This window comes from Lactuca virosa, chromosome 9, assembly GCF_052849685.1.
Source record: "Lactuca virosa cultivar CGN04683 chromosome 9, Lactuca_virosa_CGN04683_v6, whole genome shotgun sequence".
NCBI classification, from domain to species: Eukaryota; Viridiplantae; Streptophyta; class Magnoliopsida; order Asterales; family Asteraceae; genus Lactuca; species Lactuca virosa.
Genome location: NC_136434.1, coordinates 125,466,208 through 125,484,763, shown reverse-complemented (window position 1 = coordinate 125,484,763; position 18,556 = coordinate 125,466,208). Strand labels below are relative to the sequence as shown.

Sequence of the window (18,556 nt, the reverse complement as noted above, 5' to 3'; positions counted from 1 at the left end):
TATTTGAGATTTGAGGACCAAGAACATCGATCATATCGTCATTTTCAGATACCATTCTGCAGACTCACAGGAATGTCATCATCACCATCATAAAATTCCACTTCCCTAAAGTTTCTTAAACTGAAATTATGTTCACAATCATCATCATCATCATCATCATCATCACTATCAGGAGAATGCGTAGACGAATTTGTTTCTTTTTGATGTACAAACCCCTCTTTTGTCACTCTATTCCCAACGTCGGTCACCTTCTTGGTTCTCTTAGCCACCATCTTCACCCTTATTACAGGCGGTTTCATGCCCTATTTTCGTGGGATTTCAGGTTCACAATTATGGATCGTCCCTCACAGTGCTTCTTCACGGGTCGAGACTAGTTTCTCAGGATATGATTCAGTGGACAAATCTGGAGTTTCCGGTTTTGGGTTTTCTTTATTTGTGGGTGTATTTGGGGAAGACGATGAGCAGAAAAGTTGAGACCCGAATGTTGTGAATTAGAGATTTCATTAAGAACCAAAGATGGTAGAGCTGGGTGTGAGATCTATAGAGCGATGCGGGGGGTTTAGGGGATTTGAATGAGTAAGATTTGGTAACACGATTGTTGCAGCTTCCACTGTTGCAACTTTTTTTTAGGATTCCTGCATTGTAAAGTGGATTATCGAGAGATATATATATATATATATATATATATATATATATATATATATATAGAGAGAGAGAGAGAGAGAGAGAGAAAGAGAGAGATGGGAACCATTGTATATTAAAATAATTATTTTTTCTTTTTTCTTTTTTTTTAATAACAAAAAACTCATAAATGGTTCCTGTAATCGTGAAATGCTGAAAATGTCCTTCACTTAACGGATAAAACTTGACGGAGTTATCAATAAGGACATTTTGTTAAAAGTTTTGAAACCACAGGGACCATCCGTGAGGTTTTTTAAATTAGGGATGAAACTTCAGATTTTGTGAAACCACATGGACCATTTATGAAGTTTTGTCAATATTTAATTTAAAAAAAAATCATATTTTTAGATTTTTTTTGAACGGATATTTAGTTATTAGTAGTATCATTGAATTAATTAAATTCGTTAATACCCGGAATAGACCCGAGACCTCCAATCTAAAACCTTGTTCTTGAGTTTATTTAGGGAGTGAAATGGAAAGGAATGGAATTAATTTAAAGGGGAAATGTGTTGTTGAGTTTTTTTTTAAGATGGAAGTGATATCTTTGGGCCCCTTGATGATTTGTTGTTGACATCTGAAGTGCTTGGCTGGTCCCTGACTAAATTGATGCTTTCAATTAGTAGTCTGAATTCAGTCGTCATAAATCAGAAAATCGAGAAACATAACCTTGGACTATGAGATTGATTCTAATTCATGTCTCACGTCCATACAATATCTTGTAGAACGAAGGAATAGATGATCACTTATCTTAGGGCTAACGCTTGATTTGAATCAGAGTTCGACAGTGGCTTTAGAAAACACTTTTTGTTGTTTAGTTCAAGGTCTATACTTGCAATTGTTGTTACGTACTTATCCAAGTAGAAGAATGTTGAATAAAGTGTCTAAGCCAGTAACTAAATTGATATATTATTATAATTAGAAGCAAAGTCCTTTTTAGGTTGCCCTCATAACTAGAACTTGATTAAAATGACATTTTATAGATAAATGATGAATTATTAGCTTATTATATGATTAATAAACTCATTGGAAATTGTAAGGAAATAATTTGTTAATACATTATATGATTAATATATTAATTGAAATAGAAAAATGATTTGTTAATTTATTATGATTAATAAATTAATATGAAATCAATTAAAATTAATTAATTATTAATCAGAATTAGGAAAAGTGAATGTCCATAAGATTTTCTATAAAGCTCGTGTAAGGCTAAAATGGCTTAACCATTAAGTCATAGGGAATATAGGACTTCAATGAGATTAATTAATGATAATGAAACTTATTTAGGTTGTTTAGAATAACTTGTAAGTTTGATGGATTTTGGTAACCATGTGAACAAAGTATAATGGTCAAATGGGTAAAATAAGGGGATTTTTTACTTTTTCTACACCTACAACATGAGCCCGGGTGAGCCTAAATGAGCTCGGGCAGGCCTAATTCAAATTGTCACTACTTTGGAGCTCGGGCGGGCCTAAGAATATATCATTGTCACCTAACTTGTTATACTTGTAACTTTTTCATCGGGACTCAAAATCATACTTGGTTTTTTCCTATGTTCATATATTTAACATAACGAAGATGATGAAATAAGGGAATTTCAGACTTAGGGTTAATAGATTAATAAGTGAATTAATGAATCACTTAGTAGAGTTATGATACACCTTTTGATGCTATTAGGTGAATGATGTTTGTCCAACCTAAAATTCATGGTAAATGACTTTTGATGACGTATAATGACTTATGACTAGTGATGGTATCCTAGAAAATGTATCACGTGCATGCAAATCTAGCTACTTTGTATGTGGATATATATATTCTAGTGATGGTATTCTAGACAATGCATCACTTTCATGAAAAGCTAGCTACCTTGTATACAAATATATGAGTGAGCATATATCCTGTTTATGACTTTGAGGTTCCATTATAATGTTTAGTTAGGATGTGTTACATTAATTAGATACTCTCCCATGATAACAATGTGAGGCACTTTTTACTTTCTGACTTTGTGACTTTATAACATGTGAGGTCGAGCATATGAGATTGACAGGAGAAAAGGGTTAGAAGCATCTTGTATTGCATCTACTCTTTTTATGACTCTAATATAAATATTTTGATTATGACTCTAATGACGATATTTTGATTATAACTCTAATACAGATATTTGATTACTAATCTAATGATGATATTTTAATTATGACACTAATGATGATACTTGATTACGATTTTAATGATGATATTTGATTATGACTATAATGATGATATTTTGATTATGACTTAATGACGAGTAGTGAATTGTGAACTTTATTTCAAACGACTTGTGGTATAAGAGCCAAACGACGAAGGGACATGTCGGTATGGTCGTACATTTTCATGGGGTCCATAGAATTGAGGACTAACTGGTGGGTTGCCGCAAATTAAAGGGTGATATGTTGATGAATGCTCTACCTCCATTGAAGGAAGTATCGGGGGTGGCCATATGTCGAGGATTCTGACCTCAAAGTATAAGCATTGGATCTAGTGTTGTGGTGTGCGATTGTACATGGAATCATAATTAAGGCCATTTCGAAGGGAAAGTTCATATTCCATTTGAAGATTATGTGTAACATTTTGGCGGTGCGAGAGTTTCAAAGGCCGAATATCCCATGACCATGTTGACTGACAGGAAAAAGACGATGTCATTAGATTAACTTGTCATTAGGTTTAAAAGGGACCTGCCTAGACCAAAGGCGTTGTTAGTATAGTAGTTACCGTCTAGGCGAGTTGTTGAAGAACTTAACAATGAAGGGGACCGTAGCGGTTTAGACATAACTTGTTGGTGGGATAGTGTCGCTTCCCTGATAAGCCTATTGCAGGGTGAAACCAGTTGACATATGTAATTTGGGATGGATGGTCTCAGGGTTTTATGGGGGACCTCAGGACGCAACACGGGAAAGAAATAGTGTAGAACTTGAGTCCATGAAAAGTTGTACCAGAGCCAAATGATGAACTCACATGTCAGTATGCTCGTACATTTTCGTGGGCTCTATAGAAGTGCAAACTACCTAGTGGGTTACCGCAAAATAAAGGGTGATCTATCGATGAATGCTCTGCCTCCTTGAAAGGAAGAATCAGGGGTAGCCACATGCCGAGGATTCTGAACTTAAAGTATAAGGGTTGGGATCCAGTGTTGTGGTATGTGACTGTACTTGGCATCAGAAGTAAGTCCATTTCAAAGGGAAAAAAGTTCCTCTTCCATCGTACGAGGATGTGCAACATTTTGGGAGTGGGGGAGTGTTACGTGGTGAATATCTCGTTGTCGTGTTTACTGAGAAGATGAAGGACATGCCATTGTATTATCTTGTCATTGGGTTTAAAAGGGGACCACCTAGACCAAGGACATTGTTAATCTAGTCATTGTCTTTTGGCTGAGTCGTTGAAGAGCTTGACAATGAAGGGAACGATAGCGGGTTAGACACAACCGGTCGAGGGTTATTGTTGCTTCCCTGATGAGCTCATGATAAGGTGGAATAGTTGGCATGTGTAATCTGGGAGGACTGTTGTCAGGGGTTTATAAGAGACCTTGAGATGTCACATGGGCAAGAAGCAGTGCCGAACTTGAGTCTATGACAAGTTGTATCAGAGCCAAACAATGAAGGTGTTGAAAAGAGTGTCCACGATCATTAACTTTTTTGGTAATATTTCTAATAATAGCATTGTACTTTTGGGTTGGCCTCATACCCCAAGTAGCATAAGGAAATGGATAAAAGTAAGTTGTTAATTATTAAAGAATCAATAAATTAATTAGAAATTACTTTGGAATTAATTAAAATGTTTTAATTAATTAAATAGCTTGAATATTAAATAATTCATAGAGATTAATTTGGAATATTGTAGAAGTTCTTATAACATAAGGGTGGACGGTTTTGGCTGCTTCTTGGATAAGGATAAGGCAGGTTTGAATTAGATAAGGATTAACCTAAGAGTTTGAATCCTTCTAGGATTTTATCTACGATCTATAAATAGACTGCTATGGGAAAACCTTGGGATTGGTTATTCACTTTAGAAATCGTTCATCTCTCTCCCCTCTCAGTATATGAAATTTCAAACCTCTCTCCTAGGGTTAGAGAATTTCGATTAAAACCTAAACTAGGGTTTTTTTTCCTTTTGCTTTTGGTGTTTGTGGATCTGAATGCATTAGGGGGGGGGGTTACTTTGGATCCTTCATCCATTGCAAGTGCTAGCATGTACAAGATCTCAATCGAGCAATCAAGAGGTTAATATGCTTTTCTAGTTGATTTTTAAAGTTCATTGATATAACTAGTAAAGCCTAGATCTAGGGTGCATGTACACTTAGGTAAATCATTTGATTGTTTCCGCTATCTTTAGATAGTGTATTGATGCTAATAAACCCCCCCCCCCCAAAGGGACATATAGGTATGGTCATACATTTTTGTTGGGTTCATAGAAGTATAGACTGATTGGCAGGTTGTCGCAAAGTAAAGGTTGACCTGTCGATGAATGCTTTGCCTCCTGGAAGGAAGTATCGGGGTTAGCCACATGCTGATTATTTCGACCTCAAAGTATAAGAGTTGGGATCTGGTGTTGTGGTGTGCGACTTTACTTGTCATCGGAAGTAAGGCCATTTCGAATGGACAGTAGTTCATCTTCCATCACACGATGACGTGCAACATTTTTGCGGTAGGAGAGTGTCACTGGACCAATATCCTGTGACCGTGTTGACCTAGAAGACGAAGACCATGTCACTAGATGACCTTATCATTGGGTTCAAAAAGGGGTCGCCTAGACCAATGACATTGTTAGTCTAGTCGTTTCCATCTAGCTGAGCCATTGCCGAGCTTGATAATAAAGGGGATCGTTGCGGATTAGACACAACTGGTTGGCGACTAGTGTGATTCCATAATGAGCCCATGGAAGGGTGTAACTAGTTGGCTTGCATAATCGGGGATGGTTGGTCTCAGGGTTTTATCGGGGACCTCGGGATGTCGTACGGGCAAGAAGTAGTGTCAAACTTAAATCCATGTCAGGGTGGAGGTGATGTTCTAGTGGCGGATTCAGGTACAGAGACATGAAATTAGGCGGAGGTGTTCTAACGTTGAACTGAATCCGAAGGAAATGATTTAAAGGTTAGAAACACATATGGAAGACGAAGGGTTTGTTTTTGAAATTAGATTTTTTTTCATGTCTTTTAATGAAAAATTGGATTAAATGCTTTCGACTTTTATTCTTGAAATTAGTTAAATGTTTTAGGCTTTGGTTCAGTTAAACTTGAATGTTTTTTAAGAACATGTTGAGTGCTCTTGAAAATGTTAACCGTTAGGTTGAATACTAGTATTTGAGCTTGCACTTTGTCCTAGGTTTTTAAGTGTTTTTCATGTGTATTAGGCATGGAAATTGATTAAACTAGTAAAACATATCACAACTTCCTACAACACTAAAAGTTTAAAATAAATGAGCGTTAGACGATTTATCAAAAATAGAGAAGAGTTTAGGGACTATTATTGTAAGTTGTATGGTTTTGAATAATCAATGTAGGACCATTACATTGACCAAAATACAATGGTATAAACGCAAAGACTAAAAATGACAACAACCAAAATACAAAGACTAAAGTTCGACAAAAAGAAGTGTGCTGCCACTTCAACCTAGATTAAAAAAACACGTAAACATACACAAAATTTATATTGAATTGTTAATAAACTCGAATTTATATCGACACGTACAAAAAATAAGCAAATAATTTTTTTTAAAGTTAACGAATGAAAGTTATTATATAAAACCAAGTTATATATAACACGGGGGATAAACACGAAAATGTAGAAAATAGAGGTGATAAAAATGATATTTTATAAAGTTCAAAGTTGAGGGTCAAAGTATCATTCTAAAAAATAGAGTGGTGGAAAAATACATTTTCAAAAATGTTTAGAAAATAAAGGAATGAAAGTGATTTTAGAATGTAAGTGATGCATTATACAAACTTAGAGAAATTAAATATGACATGATGTAACATGAAGTGTGCATTATATACATTCTACAATATGTCTTATAAAATGCACTTTTAGTTAAGTAAAAACCATTTACATACCAAACTTTCAATTTTACATTTTAGTTATATTTATAATTCTAGAAATATCAATTTGTATTAGATTGCTACATTAGTGATGTTACCATTTTACCCTTAGAGTTTTGATGAAATGGCGTTTTTGATAATGTTTTTCTTAGTTCAAGCGTTCGGTTAGTGAAAAAAAAAACATCAAAAACCTTTTAAACCAAAAGCAAACTGCATTTAGTCGGGTTACACTTACGCCTTGTTTCCGAGTTTTTTTGTAAATTCATTAAAAGAAAGGGAAGGAAAATTTTGACCGAAAGAAAGTGAGGTGAAAGAAAATATTCATTATTCCGTGTTCCCGAGCTCGAAGAAAATGAAAGGAAATTTTTTAGTTTTTGTGTTCCTAAGTTAGGAGGAAAAAGAAAATAAAACTTAAAATTTTCATTTTCCTCATTTTCTTTTCAAATCCCCCAATTTAGGAAAAAAAATTTGGAAGGAAAATATGGTTTCAAAATCTTTTTCCACCCCTCACTTTTCTTCCATTAATGAAACTCGGGAACAAGATTTTCCTTCGACACCCTTCACTTTCCTTCCCTTCCGTATCTTCCCATTGCTATCCTTAAGTAAAACTCGGGAACGTTACATTTTTCCTATAATAAATATCAATTAAAAAAAAAGTGGGGGTAGAATGGTAAAAATGCAAAATAAAATTGAAAGGAAGGTTCAAAATTACTTTGGTATGATGTGTGCGTCGGAGTTGTTTAACGCGGAAAGCCTAGCCTAGCGTATATTACTTCTATCGCCTTTCTGGATCCAATCAAAATCCGGTGACGGCCGACGGTTCTTCGCGATCTCCGGCAACCACAACAACAAATCCGACTTTCTTTCCTTAAATTATTAATTATATTCTTCTTCCTCTTAATCTATTGTATTGGAACTGTCACTTCATTCATACTCATCCCTCGAGATCCGAAGTCTTACTCTACTCATTAATCAAAGGAACCTCATTGCTCTTGACACTGTGTAAGTATTTGTAAATCTATTTTTGTTCTACAATTTACTATTTCACTCGTTCTTACTATGAGATCTGAATTTTGTATCTTCGAATTTCCATCTACCCTATGATGTTTGAATTCTGATTATCGGCGTCACGTTATTGACATTTAGGACTTTAGTTATTGTTACCTAAAATGCAGACAATAGAATTACAGATGCTCGAGTAAATCTTAAAGTTTTAGAACGATTTGATCTCACTTAGAGGTATCATCATAACAAATTGAGTCTAATTTCATGTAAACAATTACTAGTCACAGATTTTGGAGGAGAATTGATATTATGCAACACACATAAGATGACAGATGAAGAATTAAATTAAGAACTTGAAAGAAAATACTCAGTTTCACCTTCAGTTATATGCATAGAAATGATAGAGTTTTCTTATTCATTCTTCATGGAGTCTTCAATTAGATGAAGTCATACTAACTACTAACCATGTAATTTTACAGGTGAACCTATGCATACAACTCTCGATTCTCACAACACACAAAAACATGAAGAGTTTCATTCTCAAGAGTTCAACAAAACCATATGAAGGGAAGATGCAAGTCTTCATTTTTCTCTTACCCTTAACTTTCTTAGCTTAAAACTTCCAAATTTCTCCAAAAATGGCATTCAATGGAATCACAGAAATCTTTTCTTCATTCACAAGTCGTTTCTCAACTCCAAAATCTTCAACAAATCAATACGTATCATCTGGATTACCACCACTAGGATCTGGTGGTGGATCTGTTCATGGCTATGGTTTTCCTGGTTCTAGACAAAAGAATCTTCTCAGACTCTCATCCTCCCTCCAAGATTTCTCAGCATACCGAAGACTCGATCCAGAAAATGGCAATTTTACCCCTGGAATCGAACCAACCTCATCAAACATCAACCAAATTTTACTAAGAGAAAATGGAACCACAAGTTTCTCAAAAGAAAAACCGTCATCACAAACCACGATTAGAAGAAAATGGGTACGTGCAATCATGGTTCTCTTTTGTCTACTTTCATTGGCTTCTATCATCTATGGTTTACTCTTTCTATATTCCAACTGGACTCAATCTTCCGGAAGATTCTATGTTGTTCTAGATTGTGGAAGCACTGGAACACGTGTATACGTCTACCAAGCATCCATAAACCACCAAAAAACAAACGTTCTTCCCATTTTGTTAAAATCAATCCCTGAAGATCTCAAAAGCAAACCAAGTTCTCTAAGTGGGAAAGCCTACAATCGAATGGAAACCGAACCTGGATTTGATAAATTAGTCCACAATGTATCCGGATTAAAACAAGCAATAAAACCACTTCTTTTATGGGCTGAAAAACAAATCCCCAAACATTCACATAAATCCACTTCTGTGTTTCTTTACGCCACTGCAGGTGTTCGACGCCTCCCTGATTCCGATTCCGATTGGCTTTTAAAAACCTCTTGGTCGATTTTAAAAAAATCATCTTTTTTATGTAAGAAAGAATGGATTAAAACCATAAGTGGAATGGAAGAGGCGTATTATGGATGGATAGCTTTAAACTATCATGCTCGTGTCCTTGGATCTTCTTTACCAAAAAAAGAAACATTCGGTGCACTTGATTTAGGTGGATCATCTTTACAAGTGACATTCGAAAGCAATGATTATGTCAACAATGACACGAGTTTGAATTTACGGATTGGCCCTTTAAACCATCATTTAAGCGCGTATTCTTTAGCGGGATACGGTTTAAACGACGCGTTTGATAAATCTGTTGTCCATATTTTAAAAAAAAGTCCGAATTCCATCAAGGGTAATTTGGTCAAAGGAAAAGCCGTGATCCGACACCCGTGTCTCCAATCTGGATACAAAGAGAAATACATTTGCTCCCAATGTCTTTCCGCTTTCCAAACATCAAACATAAAGAGAAACCTTTTGGGTAAAGGGGTAAAATCGGGAATTCCCGTTCAACTAATCGGATCTCCAAAATGGGAAGAATGTAGCGCGTTAGCTAAAGTAACGGTAAATTTATCCGAATGGTCAAATATAACCCCGGGACTCGACTGTGATTTACAACCGTGTGCCCTTCAAAATTCCCTCCCTCGCCCCTACGGGAATTTCTACGCGATGTCCGGTTTTTACGTGGTGTATCGTTTTTTCAACTTGAGTTCCGATTCTGCCCTTGATGATGTTCTAGAAAAAGGGCGTGAGTTTTGTGAAAAAACATGGGAGTCTGCTAAAAGAAGCGTGCCACCTCAGCCTTTTATAGAACAGTATTGTTTTAGAGCGCCTTATATTGTGGTGTTGTTGAGAGAAGGGTTGCATATAACAGATAGACAAGTGAATATTGGGTCAGGGGGGATTACATGGACAACTGGGGTTGCATTGTTGGAAGCTGGGAATTCAGTATCGAGTAAAAAAGGGTTTTATGATTATAGATTATTTGAAATGAAGATAAATCCGGTTTTTGTTTATGTGATTTTGATTGGATCGTTGTGTATGGTGATTTGTGCATTGTCATTTGCGGGGAATTGTGTCCCGAGGTTTTTTCGGAGGTTTGTGTTTAGGCGGAATAATGGTTCAGGGAGTTCCGTGCTGAGTATATCAAGTCCTTTTAGTTTTCGGAGGTGGAGTCCGATTATTTCAGGTAATTTTTCTATTATAGAACTCAACTTCTTTTCAATTGAAAAAAAAAACTAGCCAAATAGATTGGTATTTTTGGTATGTAAAACAGTAAAAGTACTGATTTGTTGTATGTGAAAAACAGGGGAAGGAAGGGTTAAGATGCCACTGAGCCCAGTGGCAAGTTCGCAAAACCGAGCCTTCAGTCCGGATATCCAGCTGGCAGAATCATCTTCGCTAAGCAATGTTGCACATAGTTTTTCTTCAAGTAGTCTCACCCAATCCCAATTTGATAGTAACAGTAATACCAGTGGATTCTACTCGGGCCCACACCGAGGCCAAATGCGCCTGCAGAGTAGACGATCGCAATCCCGTGAAGACCTTAATTGTTCTGTTGCTGATGCTCATTTGGTCAAAGTCTGAGGTACTACCACTACCACTATCTCCTGTTTGACTTTTTTTCCTCTCAGAAAATCAAAATAAATATCAGTCAACTCATGGTCAAATCACACATGTTCAGCTGTGCTTTGTAAATACGTTGACTGACTGACATGTTGACTATGATGCATGGTTTGACTTTGACCAAGTTGTCACGAGGTTTATTTTGGTTTGGGATGGAATATGTTTGTGAGGAGAGGGGAGGCCTAATGAAGGATAAGAAAATTTTGGTTAACATATTTTGGCCTAATGGGGGGATTAGATTTTTTTTTTTTTTTTTTTTTTTTTTTTGTACAATATTCGATAGATGTTTTTGGCTAAAGTTATATTTATATTTTTCGGTTTTATTATCATCAGTCTTTGGGTTTTTCAGTTTATAAATAGTTAACGAAGTTTGTCTCGATAAAGTTAATGGTTTCTTTTTTGGACTGAATAAATGTTTGGATAAAGTGGTTAGTTAAGGGTTGTTTCATTATTGATGAATTTACATCTTAAGAATTTTATAATTGTTACAAATATAATTGTTACAGATAATTCTAAAAAAAAATTGATTGTCGAAAAAATCTTAAATCTAAACTTTTCTATTTTTATTTTAAATCTTTAAACAAATATAAAGTTTTGTATTTATAAATAATTAAAAAAAAAACAGAAAAGAATAGATATTGTCTCCTATACAACGTCATCATCGTGATTAGTAACATAAAACAGTGAAACTACATACATTCACAACTCCTAGTGCATCAAATTTCACACTCATATAAAATGAATGTAATTGATTCATCTTTCCTGGATGTAGATCACAACAAATGCCTCGGTAATTATCTCAGCTAAATCCAGGCTCGTTTCATCTAAAGATCCACACGAGCTGATTTTCAGTCGAAAACAAAGAAGAATGATTGCAATGAACTTTAGTTTGTAGATTAAAAAATGTTAAATATAGAAATGGCGTTGACTAGAGAGGGATGAAATCTAGAACACGTTGGTACAAAGTAGATGTCCGTTGGGTTAAAACCTAAAACACATAGATGTCGTTTGTTTTAGGTTAAAATATATAGATGCCGTTTGTTTTTTCAGAAAAAACTTTGTGATCTCTTGTAACTGCTAGCTGGTAGACACACAAACATTAAAACAAAAGACTATATATCTATTTTTTTTTACAAGATTGACATAAAAAGGTCTAGATTAACTTTTTTTTAAAAGACAAAAAATAGATTATGATTTTGAAAGATATCTTATAATTTCTAATAAGTTACTTTTTCCAACACTACTGTAACCATCTTCGTCTCCGCCACCACAACCACCACCTCTGCCAATGCATCACCACCACCTCTGTTGTCACCACCACCACCGCCACCACTACTTTCACCACCACCACGACTTGGTTTTTTGTTTGATATCATCAATGATCCATATGATTTAGTATTAGTTATGCAACTTGCAAATAGGTTTTTACCAGAATGCGGACTTTTTGTCCACATATTCTTCTACAAATATGGAAAAAAACTACAAACATTTCACCTCTTAAAAATAAACAACATAGTCATAATTAACCGGAACACCAGTTAAATTTAGAACTTAGAGTTATATGTGATCTTCATTAATTAATGAAAGCTTTCTATACTTTTGAAAGTTAAAATAACATAAAAAAATTCTTATGAAGGGATATTTATTAATTAGCGTTATTATTTCCTAAGGAACCTTCATAAATTTGAAAGAGTTGGTTTGTAATGTATTTATGTACAAATAAACTCTAGAGGCATCATATAATTGATATTCATAATTAACCAAAACATCAGTTATATTTAGAAGTTAGAAACTATATATGATATTCATTAATTAATAAATTTTTTCTTTATTTTCAGAAGTTAAAATAATGTAGAATATTTTTCTTATGAGTGAATGTGTCGTTAATCGATGGTTATAATTGCCAAACCTCTGTTAAACTGGAAGTGTTGGCCTGTAATGTTTTTGTATACCGATGTACTCCAACAACATAACTAATTTTATATTAATAAACTGGAAAATCACCTACAGTTAGAAGTTAGAAATTTTATTTGATCTTCATTAATTAACAAAAGTTCTCTTTAATTTCAAAAGTTAAAATAACGTAGAATATTTTTCTTAAGACGTAAAATATTAATTTAATTTCTTCGTTAGCCCACATATCATGAAGAAGACAGGAAACAATATGAGAGAATAAGTACCATATAAAAAGATGACAAAACAGCTTTAGAAAGAGCATTCAACACGTCAACATTGTCATCAATAATTGATGGTTGGTCTGTAATAGATTTCTTTGTTCATGAACTCCAAAAGCATAACGAATTTTATGGTCATAATCAACATTAACATCACTTTTATTTAAAAAGTTAGAATTCTCTACGATTTTAATTAAAATTAATGGAGGTTTATTTGTCTAGTAGGTTCGGTCGTCATGGTGGAGACCATGACACTGGTCGAGTCGTCGACCCGGTTTTGGGAAGAACGGGTGTCTCCGATGTAGATTGAGAATATGATTCGAGGCCCGACGAAAGAAGAAAGAGTTGGTGCATGTTCAGGCACCACTGGAAGTTCAAGACTGTTGATGCTCATTAGTAGATCAGGGAGTTGCGATTCTTGCAACATGTATGGAAAGGCGCACATAGGAGTTTATCAGGCTTACGACTTAAGGTGTTTCGGATATGGTTAGGAGAATACTTGCAGCTAGGAGTGTAAGTAAGGAGAGAAGAAAGTATAATTCTCTTCACAATCAACTAGATCATGTCAAGATGATTGTCTTTGTTGGACCGGAAGAATGATCCAACACCCGTCGTTGTGGCTAGTATGTTTTTGTTATGTTATGATGGTCTGTTATAATCATGTTGTATAATCATGTTGTTCATCAGGTTGGGTATTGTAATTCGACCAACTTTGGTCTTGTCTTAGTTTGTCAACTTAGTCTTTTTAATTTAGACATAGATAGGGACCAAAACCGACCACCAATCCAAAAATATTGGAATTTATACCTTTTTTCTAAAAAAAAAATAGATACACATAGACCATTTTTTTTCAGTTTTGTCTAGGTTTTTATATATAGTGATGATGATAGGGATAATGACTTAAAAAGGTAATATATTTTTGGATTTGTATACATTTGGTTACTGAGTTTTTTTTTTCGTCCACATTTACCCATTCGACTTGTTAAACTGTACACATTCAGTCCTTATAACTGGTTACTCCAAGTTAGCTGGGAAAAATGACTTAATAGGGTAATACATTTCTCATTTTGTACACATTTAGTCCTTAATATTTTTATTGTTTCAAAATAAGCCATTTTTGTTTTTGTACCAATTCAGTATTTATGAATGATTTCTTTAGGTTTTTCTCTTGACATCTTAAGTGAGACAATCATTGATAAGTCGTTTGGGGCTGTTGATGCTTATGTCAATCGCGATTTCGACTACTTTGTTGTGTAGGTCTTGTGTTCTGAACGTCGTAATTTTTTCATACGATATTAGATTTTAACGATATTTATATCCACGTGTTCGTTTTTTAGTCTGCTACAACTTTCATTAAGATTACTCCCGTTAAAAAATAATATATTTTTACTTACGATCTTTATATCCATATGTTTTTAAAATTACTCCAGTTCAAATGTAATATATTTTTACTTACGATTTATAAAAAAACATCCATACATGCATTTATAAAAAATGTATGGATATAAAGATCAGAGAAATCTCCAGAAAAGTCACAATATTTACAGAAAAGTTACACTTTAGTCCCAATATTCTTTTTAAACGAAAAACTCCTAAAAACCGGCAAAATTTTGCATTTAACCCTTATTGACCGGTTGGAACCGGTACCAAATTAATTTGGGACTATTTTGTAAACTAACAAAAAATATTATGACTTTTCTGTAAACAAAAATATTAGGACTTTTCTGCAAACAAAACCATTATTATTATTATTATTATTATTATTATTATTATTATTAATATAAATAAGAATACTATTTTTTGAACTTGTATTATTAATATTGTTAATAATACATATAAATGAATAAATAATATTAATGACATTGTTTAAGGGTGGAGGTGTAGGAGATAGTGATGTTTTTAATATTGAAATTATGAATGTCTGCTTGTATATTTTTACTTTGTATATGGTCATTTCACATTTGTTATTATTGTTTTCAATTTAGAATATTAATACTTAACAATTTAAAAGAAGTTGCATATTTGTAAAATTGTTTATAAATAGTTGAAGGTAGAATGATTTCTCACTTTGTATATAAAATTGTTTAAGGTTAAATGATTACTTTCCAAATCCTACAGATCCACTACAAACATCTACATAGGTAGCCCATATCAAAATTCAAAAATATTAATTACATTATCTTTTTTAATAAAAAGTAATATGAACAATTCAAAAGTATTAATCAAAATTCAAAAGTATTAGTCCAAAAAACATGTCCTATTACTTTTTATCAAAAAAAAATATTGTAATTAATACTTTTGAATTTTGATAAGGGCTACCTATGTAGATGTTTGTTGTGGATATACAAAGTGAGAAATCCTTCTACCTTAAACTATTTATAAACAATTTTATAAATATGCAACTTCTTTTAAATTGTTAAGTATTAATATTCTGAATTGAAAACAATAATAACAAATGTGAAATTACCATATACAAAGTACAAATATACAAACAGACATTCATGATTTTAATGTTAAAAGTATCACCATCTCCCCCTCCTCCACCCTTAAACAATGTCATTAATATTATTTTTTTTATTTAAATGCATTTATATGTATTATTAACAATATTAATAATACAAGTTCAAAAAAATAGTATTCTTATTTATAATAATAATAATAATAATAATAATTTTGTTTGTAGAAAATTCCAAATATTTTTGTTTACAGAAAAGTCTCAATATTTTTGGTTAGTTTATGAAATAGTATCAAATTAATTTCGTACCGGTTCCAATCGGTCAAAAAGCGTCAAAATGCAAATTTTTGCTAGTTTTTAAGACTTTTTCGTTCAAAAAAAATCTTGGGACTAAAGTGTAACTTTTCCGTAAATATTTGGTTATTACGTTTTAACGGGAGTAATCTAAACGAAAGTTGTAGTAGACTAAAATACGAACTCATGGATATAAAGATCTTAAAATTCGAGATCGTGTGAAGAAGTTATGACATTCAGAACACATGACCTATGCAATCAAGTAGTTGAGATCGCGATAGACATAAGCATCAAAAGCCCTAAACACCTCATTAATGATTATCTCGCGTAAGATGTCATGATAAAAACCTAAAGAAATCATTTATAAGTACCGAATTATTAGAAAAACAAAAATAACTTATTTTGCAACAAAAAAATATTAAGGACCTAATGTGTACAAAAATATTAAGAACTAAATGTGTACAGAGTGAAAAATATATTACCCTATTAAGTCATTTTTACCGGCCAATCTAGAGTAGATGGTCATAATGACTAAATGTATACAGTTTAACAAGTTGAAGGGGTAAATATAAACATAAAAAAAACTCAGTAAGTAAAGATATACAAATTAAAAAATATATTACCCTTTTACGTTACTTTGTACGGGCAAAAAATACGGGGACTTCCGCATGGGATAAACCCTTAAAAAACATAACAAACGCCTCTCACGTCGCTTCCATCGTTCAACGGCTCTCTCATCTCTCTCGATTCAGGTTGTGTTCTCTCGATTCGATATGTTCTCTCTATAGTTTGTTCTGTCTCGTACGATTTATGATATTGATTTTTCTGCATTATTTTCTTCTTTGTCGTCTGATATGTGCACGACTTCCGAATTAAGTATCTGCTAATCAAAATTTTGGGGGCAAGTTGAAGATTTTGACCTATTAATTACAACTGAATCCTTTAAACCCTGAAATCATGTTGCACATCAATCTGTCTATGTTTCTCTGATAACATCACTAACATCTTTTTCAAAAAAAAAAAAAAAGTAATTCATGATAAACCCTGCACTTTGATCTCTTTCTTGAGAAAAGAAATCAAACATCTAATGTGAAGAAGTATTCTGTCTTAATAAACTTTGTAATAATTTTAACATTGGTTCTGTTCTAACGTTAACCGAATGCAAACAGCTTGTCCAGCAAGAAGTTTCAAGTAAACGGGATGAGGTCATTGTTGGATATTAGAGATCGGGTATTTTATTTCTCTTTATCTGTGTATTAACTTTGCTTGATATTTTTAATCTGGTTCTGTATTATTGCTTTGAATAATATTTTATTTTAATCTGGTTCTGTAAATCTATCTGATTACTTTTTATCGCTTATATCTAGATCAATGAAAGAGTTGCGACAGTGAAAGAGACAGTGGAGCAATTTGATGAAGAAATTGCTGAATATAAGAAGCAACTAAAAGTAGCGGGTTTTCCTGTGGAAACCTTTGCTATTAAAGGTCGCGAAATTAAATTAATAAAAGAGAGAAAATGGTATCATGCATAAAATAATTTTCTGTTTATTTATGTTGTTAGACATTACTTAATTAACAAACCTTGACCCAGGTATCAAAGAGAGTGTGACAAGCTACGCAGCCAACTTCTTGATGTAAACCGCCTCATATATGCTTCAGAGGCTTTCAAGCATGCTCAACAAATGGCACGTTTCACAAATTTAAAATATTTATTATGTTTATTGAACATAGTGGTTTCCATAACTTTTTTTTTTTTTTTTTTTTTCAGGTATCAGATCTGGAAGGTAACATGAAGGGGTTGGTTGATGCTAGCAATGAGATAATAGAGTCTCTTATTAAAGGCCACATCAGGCCTGATGCTAGCAATGAGATATTGGAGTCTTTTATTCAAGGCCACGGCTACGGCCACAACCTGCCTGATGAGTGTAAGGGCTTGTTTGGCAGATATCAAAACTGATTTGATTTGAACAGGAAGTGTTTTTTTTTTGTTTTTTTTTTTTTTGTTCTCTATTAAACTATGGTTGAGTGTGTATATATTTAGGGGAATTCACATCTCTTGCATTATATTAGAAGTTGATACAAAAGACATTCTTAATAGGACTAATGTAAAACTGTATATAATGTAAAATTTCCATGTTAATACTACTTCGGTAGAATGCAAACGAAAGCTGTATATTTTTGGTTTTTCTTAACAAACGATCATAATCTTTCTTCTTCCATCAATGCCGTGGTTTGTTTTTGAAATTTGATCATCATGTTAACGTATCCCCAAATTTCTGTTCCTAATTATATAACAATTAAAATTCGATACTGATAAATTTAAAACAATTTTATGTGCATTTTTTTATGTTTACTTGCTAATTGTTGACAATGGAATACTACCTTCAGTCAAAATGAACTTGTTTTGATGATATCATTTTGTTACATCACTTTATTGTTGACTTTGTTGTTGATAGCATACTCTCGTTTCTTTTGAACCTTTATGTCAAAATAATATAAAATTTAGTAAAATCAACTTCAACTATAATAAATGAAGATCCATTTTGTCAAATGTCAATCTCTCATGTGTTTTGACACTTGTCATTTTATGATATTTTTGAAATAAATAATATCTACATGTCAATTCTAAGGTTTTTTAATTTTAAAATTAAAAAGTCACATACTATATATATATATATATATATATATATATATATATATATATATATATATATATGTTGGGTATTTGTGTTGCATCATTGGGCCTTTATGACTAGTTTATTTTGTATCTGGTATTGGGCCTGTCCATCCGGTATTTATTAGGGTTAGAGTATTA

The 18,556-nt window shown here is 33.1% G+C and overlaps 1 protein-coding gene and 1 long non-coding RNA gene across 5 annotated transcripts; both read left to right on the top strand.

Annotated features, from left to right (window-relative positions):
* Window positions 1-7,477: 7,477 nt before the first annotated feature.
* Window positions 7,478-13,845, top strand: LOC145136790 (GDA1/CD39 nucleoside phosphatase family protein). Of its 4 annotated transcripts, none has more exons than XM_079070906.1 (4): window positions 7,478-7,750; window positions 8,233-10,381; window positions 10,502-10,780; window positions 13,218-13,845. In XM_079070906.1, the coding sequence occupies exons 2-3, from the start codon at window positions 8,392-8,394 to the stop codon at window positions 10,777-10,779; spliced, it is 2,268 nt and encodes a 755-aa protein (XP_078927032.1). In that variant the 5' UTR covers window positions 7,478-7,750; window positions 8,233-8,391; the 3' UTR covers window position 10,780; window positions 13,218-13,845. The 4 variants fall into 4 exon arrangements, with proteins under 4 accessions (XP_078927032.1, XP_078927033.1, XP_078927031.1 ...); XM_079070907.1 differs by having other exon boundaries at window positions 13,215-13,845; XM_079070905.1 differs by lacking the exon at window positions 13,218-13,845 and adding an exon at window positions 11,591-11,915.
* Window positions 13,846-16,456: 2,611 nt separating this feature from the next.
* On the top strand, window positions 16,457-17,355 carry LOC145136586 (uncharacterized). The gene is made up of 3 exons (XR_013720551.1): window positions 16,457-16,493; window positions 16,911-16,971; window positions 17,109-17,355. It is a non-coding gene; the product is annotated as an uncharacterized LOC145136586 (long non-coding RNA).
* Window positions 17,356-18,556: the final 1,201 nt, after the last annotated feature.